This window comes from Lampetra fluviatilis, chromosome 12 (assembly GCF_964198595.1).
Source record: "Lampetra fluviatilis chromosome 12, kcLamFluv1.1, whole genome shotgun sequence".
Classification (NCBI taxonomy): Eukaryota; Metazoa; Chordata; class Hyperoartia; order Petromyzontiformes; family Petromyzontidae; genus Lampetra; species Lampetra fluviatilis.
The window spans coordinates 14850931-14861898 of NC_136286.1; the positions used below are offsets into that span (position 1 = coordinate 14850931).

The following is a 10968-nucleotide window of genomic DNA, read 5'->3' on the forward strand; positions in this document are numbered from 1 at the left end:
TACACACGGCACTACGGTCCGAGTCACCCATTGGAACTCGTTGGTGACTTTCACGGTGAAGGTGCAGAACTCTGGTCGCTCGCCTCACCGCTGGCGGAAAAGGCGTCCCCTAGAGGGAGCCCTGGAAGCTATCGATCCACGTCTTGCACGCTGGCCAAGACGGCTCAGAAGAAGACGACGAAGACGAGGTGGCGGCACCTACACCGAACTTGCTGACCCGCCCATGCCGGACATGTGTGAAAAAGAGCTTCATAGCTCATCGGATTCCTCCTCCAGTCTAAATAAAGATTCTGATCACCGCACCGCACGCGACCTGCCGCCGATCTCCTCCGCAGCGGTGACGAACCCTTTAGACTGACGGGCGGATTCCAGGCGAAGGGTTCAAGGAACTCGCCACTGCTATTGCGGCTGCCGCGCCGGGAGATGGAATCGACCCGTTGACCTCTGGATAAAAAGAAAGACTCACACGACTCACGAATGTTGCTCGTTATATTTGTTTATTTCAATGCATCGGTGTCGACGAGTGTGTTGGGGGTTTGTGAATGACGCTTGTGCAACACGTGGCGCAGTGCAGCATCACCAAACACACGTGCTTTGTTGAGTTTCGATTGAAAATCCAATGTGGGAATAATCATTGCACCACAGCATCTCTCCCTTGGCTATGTATCTGTAGTGGTTGCACGATAAATCAAAAGAGCATGCAACGTGGCATGGATGTCACGTGATGCTAAGAGGGATACGCTCGAAGACGACATTCTGTGGCAACGAGCGAAGAGAACGAGACGTGTTTCACACATTGGGCTTCGCAGGGCTGCAGACGGCGGGGCTGAACGAACGTTGTTGGCACACGCCAAGCTTGCCGGGGTTATTGATCCAACTGGCGCACCGCGAGACACTATTTACAGGGTGAGAACTAGACATCTCCGAAGCGTCTCAACGCATGGTGACGCTTCCTCCTCATTTCTTTTGAGCAAGAGACATCTGAGCATTCTCTGCTCTGCAATAGTTGTTGCAGATCACTGGTAAGCGCAGCATTGTCGAATGTGTTTTAATCCGTCATAGTGTGAATCTTAAAATACATGTACAGTATCGATTTAAAGCTTTCGTGACTGCAGGGATTCATCTTCTTGGTTCTTTCGGTAAAGTCACGTAGAAGGGAAGTAATAAAATAATAAAAATAAAACATAATAAGTGAGAATTATGGCCATCAGTGACCACTACTGCCCACACGCTGTGGTCAGTCACAGCAAGCGTGCGGTCACTCACAACACGAGGCACTGCGACTGCAGTTTTGTGTGACCTCTGCTCTCTGAAAATTGCGGAGGGGTGTTTGATACTTTTCGAATGACCCTCGTTTGGAGGCGCTGTCGATCGTTGTTAAAGTGGAAGGGAAAAAGACGAAGGCAAAGAGAGGCCGGACATTGTTGTAAATATATCACCCGAGCAGCGTTCCAACTGTTTTATAAGCGCAAAGTCCAGCATTTTGGAGAATAGAGTAGTTTCACTGTCCAGGAGATGGATACTGAGGAAGGATTCACATTTGTGTCACCTATAATCCTGCATGTAGAGAATAGAAATAATCTCACAAAAAGACTTGAATTTACCTAAAGTGAAATGGATTGAAGTTGTATTTTGATGTATCAAAGGAAAGATCATCATCTTCATACACGTGTTCAATATTTCTTTATTTTTAGTTTCATAATGCATAAGCATGAGGGCATGATGCATATACTATCACTCGAATATCATACTCTTTGGTTCTTTCGGTAAAGTCACGTAGGTATAAAATAAACATACTTTCCCACCTGATGACAAACGCTTGTGTTGCGCCCGAAACGTCGTGATTTATTTTATTTTATACCTACGTGACTTTACCGAACGAACCAAAGAGTATGGATTCCTGCAGTCACGAACGCTTCAAATCAAAATCACACGAATATTGCTATTAACTTGTTGTTATGGGTGGACACAACAGTAAAACAACAAAACAGTAAAATTGACCAAATTCTTCGAAAATGTATTCATAGACCGAACGTTCACCACTTGCAGAGGACTGATGAGGATACAACTATATATAGCCTCTCACCTATGTATTGTATGTTTGAATATCATTACATGCACAATACCCAATCATATAATGTCGATATATGTTGAATAATGCACATCTCTGGTTATGGTTGTGTGTGTCGGCTGAGCACTGGGGCAGATCTTGCAGGTGGTGAGGGCTCCTCCGCCCACCTTGCCACCCTCCTTTGCTTCATGGGCAAGCTCCTGCACACACACAAATAACACATATAAAGTACACACACACAATATACACACACACACAAATAACACACAAAGTACACACACACCTCAAACTTACACTGGATAGGTTGATCACGCTGCACATGACGGGCTGGTGGTCAGGCAGCTAAAGCACAGCAAGGGATCTGTCAGTCAACCCATGGCACCTGCTGGGTCTGTCCCGTGACGTGTCAGCTGCGAGCCTTCGACACTTCACGTGGCCTCGGAGTGCACCGATCCTGGCACAAGCGCCGTGGTGACGTTACCGTCACTTAGTGGCGAATGGCGGCTGTTGTTGTGCCAGTGACCATTATCTGGACCGGTCCTGGGCCTCCCTTAGGCCGACTCGGCCTCAAATGAGTACTTGGTGTGGTGTGTGAACATCGCCATTGGGGAGACAAAGGCGGCAGAGCGTGGTGTTGGCCACACCAACTCCTGGTGTACCGTGCCGGCCTTTTTTGGTTCTCCCTAACAGCACCTGCCCCAACAGTCTGCCTTTGTCTCTCCCAGTGGTGATGTTTTACACACAGCACCAGGTACTCATTTGAGGCTGAGTCGACCCAGGGGAAGCCCAGGACAGTTGCAAATAATCGTCACGGGTGTCCGCCGTGAGCGGCAATCGAACGCGGGTCGCCGGGTTCGTAGACGCAGCGCAGCGAAACCGCGACACGAACCGCTCCCCGCGACACTCCCCGCCACCACGTGAAGAAGCTGAAGCCCACGGTCGAAGCGCCGCGTGGCCCGACTCACCGTTCTGCAGCACCGGCGTGAAGTGGCCCAGCAGGCAAAGCTCGTCCTGGCGCGCGCGGACGATGCGCTGCGTGCCGGGCGGCAGGCCGCGCGGAGTGCGCGCGAACACCAGCGAGTAGCCGTCGGCGCACAGACCCTCCTCGTCGCGCGAGCGGCACGAGTAGGTGATCGCGTACGAGTCGTAGTCTGTGTCGATCACCCAGTAGTCGTCTCCTGTGCGGGGGGGCGGGGGGGGGGGTGTGGTCGGGGCGACGCGAGGCAAGAGAGTTGGGACGCCGGGGAGGGAGTCGGATCGGGACGCGGTGCTCACGTTCGCGAGATGGGGTCTGGATTTTTGGAGTCCTCTGCCGTTTGTTGAAATGGTTTTTTTTCGTGGTTCATAATTTATGAATCGCAAAACGTGTGTCGTATACCCTCCTCCACCCGACACAGACAACCTCACAACGATTATTGATTGGGTTCAACATTTCGCAGGGAGCTACAGCGAAACGTCGCTGTATGACATTCCGCTATAAATACAAGTTTAATCGGACCTTGGTTTGTGAGAGCTTAAAGTAATTTCATCAATATCTAATGAGTAATATGATTTTGTCATCGTCTACAAAGGCAAGACACAATGGTCAAATCGAAATCATTGTTTTTTCCGCAGAATCTGATGAATAGTAATTAAATAAATTACATAATTGGTATAATAATTTTACAAAAACATTGCCAATGTTGTGTTCAGCATAATCAGTTACAGCTTTCCCACGTCCATACGCTGCGTGCATGCAAAGGCATTCTGCAATGGACGGGTGGTGCTCGTGGCCTGCGGGTGGTCCTACCCCCGCTGGAGAGGTAGCTGGCGAGCCCTTGGTAATTCATGAACATCTTGGACTTCACTTCGGGCTTGGCCACGATGTAGGAGGCCACCATGTCAGCGCACGCCTCCCAGAACCTGCGGGCAAACCCAGCAGGCGCACACGCCGAGGCCGGGACCGCACGTCAGCCGAGACTCTCGCACGGACGAGAGAGATTTAGAGAGATTTAGAGAGAGAGATTTAGGGAGAGAGATTTAGAGAGAGTCTGCGGCAGCACCAAGCACGCTGCCTCGCCTTGCCACACACATTGTGGCTAAAAGGCACGTACAGAGTGCTTAACATCTTTTTAACACTAATATGGGACTATCGTTTTTAATGGGAAAAAGAACGGACAATACTACACTATAACATGATAACAAATGTAATGTTAATAGCTTCAAAAAGTCAAAGAGTCTCCACTTCTCCGCCATCATTGTCAACACGTGCCTCGAATCTTCTCCAGGTGGTCTCCAGGGCCCGGAGGTACATTTATTGTGGTCTTGTTGCAAATTCTCAGAAGTGTCACTTTACCGAAACACCCAAAAGAGTATGAATTCCTGCACTCACGAAAGCTTTAAGTCAAGTGTCAACATTGTTTTTAAACACTCTGCATTGTATGCTCAACACTCCCGCAGCATGAACCAGGGCAGCCTGCCAAGCATCGAGCCACCGCCCTATTGAATCCCCTGAAGTGAATGTTGACTCCCTTCAATGGATCGTCTTGCCGGCTTGTTTTGTTTGTAATCACAGTTCAAGTTCTCGCTGTGCTGAGGCTGGGCTCAGTGGTCAACAGTGGTGGCCAGCCCGTGGATCGCGACCCGCGGCTCGATCGCTAAACATTTCGTGCGACTCTCCGGACAAATCAGGACAATCGCTGACAAAAGTGGACAGCGATTTCTGTTACAGCTGATGGCAAATAAATATCCCCGACTTGAAATTAATACGTAAAACAAAACATGTACCCAATATATGACGCCGGTACTTTTTATCGAAACAGTATTCTGTATTACAGGGTTAAATCCGGGTAAGTTGTTGGTTATGGATTTCAGGTGATCATCGAGTAGCCCGTTGAGACCCCCCCCCCTTCCCGAATGAACGACAGACGCTGGGTGGATTCACCACCGCTGGTGCAGAGCTCAGGCCGGCCCCGTCCTCCCTGCGAGCGGACGACTCACCCGAAGAGTTTGACACGGCCACGCGAGGTGGCCACCAAGTTGCCGTCGTCGTCGAGGGTATAGTCGGCTGAGATGTTGTCCTGCAGGAAGAGCCCCTCCGGGTCCTTCTTGGAGACTGCATACCACTTGCCCAGGTACTACGGCACGACCCAAAACAATAACAACAGCCGTCGTTCACTAATAAACAAAAATTCACCAGATAAGGCCCACTGAGCTATGGAGGTCTTTTTCAGAAGCGACCTGGCCACAAATGATAGCTCAACGAAGCGGCTTATCACGTGGAAATGTATATCAACCAAATCATCCAATTCCTCTAAACGCGTGATGTTGATTCTAAATGTGGAGGGAAAAACCGGAGGACTCGGAGAAAAATCCACACGACGACGGGGAAAACACGCAAACTCCAAATATACAGCAGGCGTCAGGGTAGGGATCGAACCCACGACCTCCCGTATACCAGGCGAGGTAGTGAACACTCGCCACCGTGGTGGTGACGTCACCACAGCGCTGGTGCCAGGCTAGGTGCATCATGTGGCCACGTAAATTGTCCAAGGCTCGCTGACAGGAGGTCACGCGACAGACCCAGATGCTACGGGTTGAGTGAGTGACTGAGATGACTGGCAGATGCACCAACTGTGCTACCCACTGTGCCAACTTGCTGCGTTTTAGCCGCCCGGCACGCCGCTCGTTGTTGTGAGCGGCGCTCCTCCGCCCCCCCCCTCCCCCGTAACACGCATTTCTAATCATAGGTTACATTTTGCAATGGAAATAACAAAAATCTTTTTTTTTAAACCTACAAGTCTCAACGCGATCAACATCGGTGCACCTGAGAATCCCACATTTTGCCTCAGGCCGGAGTGCACGACTGGAGGCCCCATGATGTATTGTCTCCACTCAGACATTCAGCGCCATGGCACATCGTGACATCCGCTCATCTCATTCCATCGCACTTCATCGTGAGCCTTGCTCACGCCAACTAAGCGAAGCATTTTTTTCCGTTCAACTATCAACGCATTATAATGCCAGCGTCCACGGTTTTACGAATTAAGTTGCCTCCGAAAATACCGAAAGCGTCTTGTATCTCAGGTGCATACGACATGGGCTGGGTACCACGGGCTCTGGCGTTTGCAACTTTGCTCACGAGAACAAATGATGCCATAGTCTGATGTCGGTGGAGCGGCATCGCTGTAAGTGACGGAACAACTGCAGCACCGTCACCAGAGCGTGCACCTCACGGTGGGATCAAAGTCTCTTTCTTCTTCTTCTCCTCATTAACGGCGCTTACAAATCATCTTTGTGTGCGGCCCGGACCGCACGGCCGAGGGCACGCGCGGTGTGTCGCCTCCGCGTCGCACGCTCAGGGGGGCACGGCGCGCGCTCGCCGGCCCGCGCCTTACCCGCTCCTTGTCGAAGTTGTCCACCACGGGGAAGTTGTCCACCGCGCACGTGCGGTTGGCGCGCGCCGGGGCGAGCAGAGCGACCAGGCTGAGGGCGAGGAGCGAGGAGGCCGCGTGGCGCGGCGCCATGGCGACACGTCCCTGCAGAGACACCGGGAGAGATGCCCCGTGAGCTGTTCGCGAGGGAGCGCCGCCTACGAAGGGGAGCGGTGCTGGCGTATACCACGCCCGGCCGCCTTTGTCTCTCCCCGGCGCTGATGTTCTATTAAGTTAGAGAGCACCTATTAAGTTAGAGAGCACCTATTAAGTTAGAGATCACCTATTAAGGCTGCCACAGGGCACGCTCCCTTGGCAGGCCCGCGACTTTGATGGTGCGCGCGTGCTGTGCACGTTCACGAATCCCTGCACACTTTTTGCTTTAAGGTTTTCGAGCTCTTTATTTATTTCCGATTTTACTTATCCCGTGTTCGTCTCTCATGAGTGTGTGTCTCGATTCAAAAATGAACAACCAATTTCACTGCAAACATTTTTTAGATATCACAACAAACATGTTCAACCCCGAAAGCAGGCACTATATACAGAAGCTACTCAAACACACACGTTGGTGTAAGGATCCACGACACAGCAACGGAACAACGCACACAATATCCCTCTGCGTTGGGTGGGTTATGTATATAGGGTACGATGTGATAGACACGGAACATGTGCGATATAGCGCAGCAGTCGGAGGCAGCGTCCGCCGTACGGGACACCAGTCGCAACATTCATCCACGTGGATCAGCGGACGTGCAGATTGTGCTCCCTACGCACGAGTACAAAGACAAAGATCCCCCCCCCCCGGTGTAGCCTTTAACAGACTGTTGGGGCAAGTGCTTTGAGCGAGCACCTGTGAAGGTCGGCACGGTACACAAGGGGATGGGTGGCCAGCGTCACGCCCGACCGCCTTTGTCTCCCCAGTAGCGACGCTTACACACCGCACCAGGTACTCATTTGAGGCTGAGTAGACCTAGGGGGGGCGGCCAAAACCGGATCACGAACGAGGTCACCCACACACGCGCACACCTAGGAGGGCGGATACACCCACACACGTGCACACCTCGAAGGGCGAGGTCACACACACACGTGCACACCTCGAAGGGCGAGCACACACACACACGTGCACACCTCGAAGGGCGAGGACACACACACACGTGCACACCTCGAAGGGCGAGGTCACACACACACGCGCACACCTAGGAGGACGAGGACACACACACACGTGCACACATAGGAGGGCGAGCACACACACACACGCGCACACCTAGGAGGACGAGGACACACACACGTGCACACATAGGAGGACGAGGTCACACACACACGTGCACACATAGGAGGGCGAGCACACACACACGTGCACACATAGGAGGGCGAGCACACACACACACGTGCACACCTAGGAGGACGAGGACACACACACACGTGCACACATAGGAGGACGAGGTCACACACACACGTGCACACATAGGAGGGCGAGCACACACACACACGTGCACACATAGGAGGACGAGGTCACACACACACGTGCACACATAGGAGGGCGAGCACACACACACACGCGCACACCTAGGAGGACGAGGACACACACACACGTGCACACATAGGAGGACGAGGTCACACACACACGTGCACACATAGGAGGGCGAGCACACACACACACGTGCATACCTAGGAGGGCGAGCACACACACACACGTGCACACCTAGGAGGACGAGGACACACACACACGTGCACACATAGGAGGACGAGGTCACACACACACGTGCACACATAGGAGGGCGAGCACACACACACACGTGCACACATAGGAGGACGAGGTCACACACACACGTGCACACATAGGAGGGCGAGCACACACACACACGCGCACACATAGGAGGACGAGGTCACACACACACACGCGCACACCTAGGAGGACGAGCACACACACACACGTGCACACCTCGAAGGGCGAGGACACACACACACGTGCACACCTCGAAGGGCGAGGTCACACACACACGCGCACACCTAGGAGGACGAGGACACACACACACGTGCACACATAGGAGGGCGAGCACACACACACACGCGCACACCTAGGAGGACGAGGACACACACACGTGCACACATAGGAGGACGAGGTCACACACACACGTGCACACATAGGAGGGCGAGCACACACACACGTGCACACATAGGAGGGCGAGCACACACACACACGTGCACACCTAGGAGGACGAGGACACACACACACGTGCACACATAGGAGGACGAGGTCACACACACACGTGCACACATAGGAGGGCGAGCACACACACACACGTGCACACATAGGAGGACGAGGTCACACACACACGTGCACACATAGGAGGGCGAGCACACACACACACGCGCACACCTAGGAGGACGAGGACACACACACACGTGCACACATAGGAGGACGAGGTCACACACACACGTGCACACATAGGAGGGCGAGCACACACACACACGTGCATACCTAGGAGGGCGAGCACACACACACACGTGCACACCTAGGAGGACGAGGACACACACACACGTGCACACATAGGAGGACGAGGTCACACACACACGTGCACACATAGGAGGGCGAGCACACACACACACGTGCACACATAGGAGGACGAGGTCACACACACACGTGCACACATAGGAGGGCGAGCACACACACACACGCGCACACATAGGAGGACGAGGTCACACACACACACGCGCACACCTAGGAGGACGAGGACACACACACACGTGCATACCTAGGAGGGCGAGCACACACACACACGCGCACACATAGGAGGACGAGGTCACACACACACACGCGCACACATAGGAGGGCGAGCACACACACACACGCGCACACCTAGGAGGACGAGCACACACACACACGTGCACACATAGGAGGACGAGGACACACACACACGTGCACACATAGGAGGGCGAGCACACACACACACGCGCACACCTAGGAGGACGAGGACACACACACACGTGCACACATAGGAGGACGAGGTCACACACACACGTGCATACCTAGGAGGGCGAGCACACACACACACGTGCATACCTAGGAGGGCGAGCACACACACACACACACGTGCACACCTAGGAGGGCGAGCACACACACACACGTGCACACCTAGGAGGACGAGGTCACACACACGTGCACACCTAGGAGGACGGGTCACCCACACACGCGCACACCTAGGAGGACGAGGTCACACACACACGTGCACACCTAGGAGGACGAGGTCACCCACACACGCGCACACCGAGAAGCTGTGGACTGGAGGGAGGCACGTGGAGCTCTGCTCCCAGGCTCCTGTGTTCCGCTCCTTGGGCTTGGCCACTCGCGCCGCGAGCTTTATGCGCCGCATGCAAGCGCCTCGCGTCACAGGGAGATTAAGAACCAAAATCCGGCCGCCGCTAATTCCCGCTTAGCCTCGGCGTGAGGTTCTCCTGGGGACCCTGGACAACAAGGCGGCGAGGCGGTCGAGTGAGCGGCTCACGATTGTAACAGGAGTGGCGAGTTCACTCCCTGGCCGGCGTGCCTCTCGGGGTCGATGAGTAACCACTTTGTGGGGAAGCCATCAGGGGCAGTCCTATGGATGAACTTGCCCCCGCCATAAAAAAACGTGCAATGTCCACCACTGGCTCAGGGCTGTAAGCAGACGAGAACCCCTAGTGCGTATTTAATGTGGCGCTGCACTCTGATGTTGTAGGAGAAAACATTTATTAAAAAGTATATTTAATTAAGTAGAACGTGTTGTCTGTATTTATTTAAAGCTGCGCATTTTGATGTGACGTCACATTTTTAACCCCCCCCCTCCCGTCACAAATGTCAGACCCCCCCCCTAGGTGCGTGACGTCATTTATGGACAGCCCCTAAAGTGCAACGTTCAGCGTTCCAATACATGCAGATGCAAGGGTGCAGTTGTACATTGCAGTTGAGTACTACGAGACACGTGCTAAACGTAGCCGTAACTATTATCCACAGTAGATCTCTTGCCTGGTTTGAATGACGTTGTGCGATGGGGCATCTGACTCGGCAAGGGGGGTAGGTGGGCGTGCTTTGAGGCTTCTCCCGGCTGGGATTGACTCGATGGAAGATGGCATCTGGTTTGTTTTTGCCAGTAAATGTAACACTGTACAGTATATGTGTTTGCTGGAAGACAATGGTAATTCAGGGTGTGTATGATAATTGGGAATTGCACGTGACAACATGGAATGGCCTATGCATCAAAATGAGATATGAAGCTATTTTTCACAATGTCCAGTACGGGCGGATCAGCAAGTTACAGAAACACGCAATACAAAATAACTATATAAGAGCAAGATCAAGAAAAGCAAAGAAAGTCGATATCAAAAAAGTGTATAGAAGGACAAATGGCACAAGTGACAAAGTAGATACCAAAATGTTATCGCCAGCATGCATGGGCACATTCTTCAATCATTTATTCAGTCTCCGTGAACTTTTACAAGCCCTCA

The 10968-nt window shown here is 52.8% G+C and overlaps 1 protein-coding gene across 5 annotated transcripts; it reads right to left on the reverse strand.

The window, feature by feature from the left end:
* Positions 1–1672: 1672 nt before the first annotated feature.
* On the reverse strand, positions 1673–9816 carry LOC144935217 (purpurin-like). Of its 5 annotated transcripts, none has more exons than XM_078861739.1 (6): positions 9753–9816; positions 6448–6588; positions 5051–5187; positions 3861–3973; positions 3037–3249; positions 1673–2271 (listed from the first exon to the last, which is right to left on the reverse strand). In XM_078861739.1, exons 2-6 carry the CDS (start codon positions 6574–6576, stop codon positions 2258–2260), a joined length of 606 nt encoding a protein of 201 aa, XP_078717865.1. In that variant the 5' UTR covers positions 6577–6588; positions 9753–9816; the 3' UTR covers positions 1673–2257. The 5 variants fall into 5 exon arrangements, with proteins under 5 accessions (XP_078717865.1, XP_078717867.1, XP_078717866.1 ...); XM_078861741.1 differs by having other exon boundaries at positions 9741–9807; XM_078861740.1 differs by having other exon boundaries at positions 9719–9807.
* Between the last annotated feature and the right edge of the window lie 1152 nt (positions 9817–10968).

Bases quoted from the DNA above. Each gene is read 5' to 3' on its own strand.
- LOC144935217 (XM_078861739.1), bottom strand. From the start codon at position 6,576: ATGGCGCCGCGCCACGCGGCCTCCTCGCTCCTCGCCCTCAGCCTGGTC. The intron at 5,188-6,447 runs GTAAGGCGCGGG...GTCGTGCCGTAG, and splicing joins ACAACTTCGACAAGGAGCGG to TACCTGGGCAAGTGGTATGC. The intron at 3,974-5,050 runs GTGAGTCGTCCG...GTTTGCCCGCAG, and splicing joins GGCCGTGTCAAACTCTTCGG to GTTCTGGGAGGCGTGCGCTG.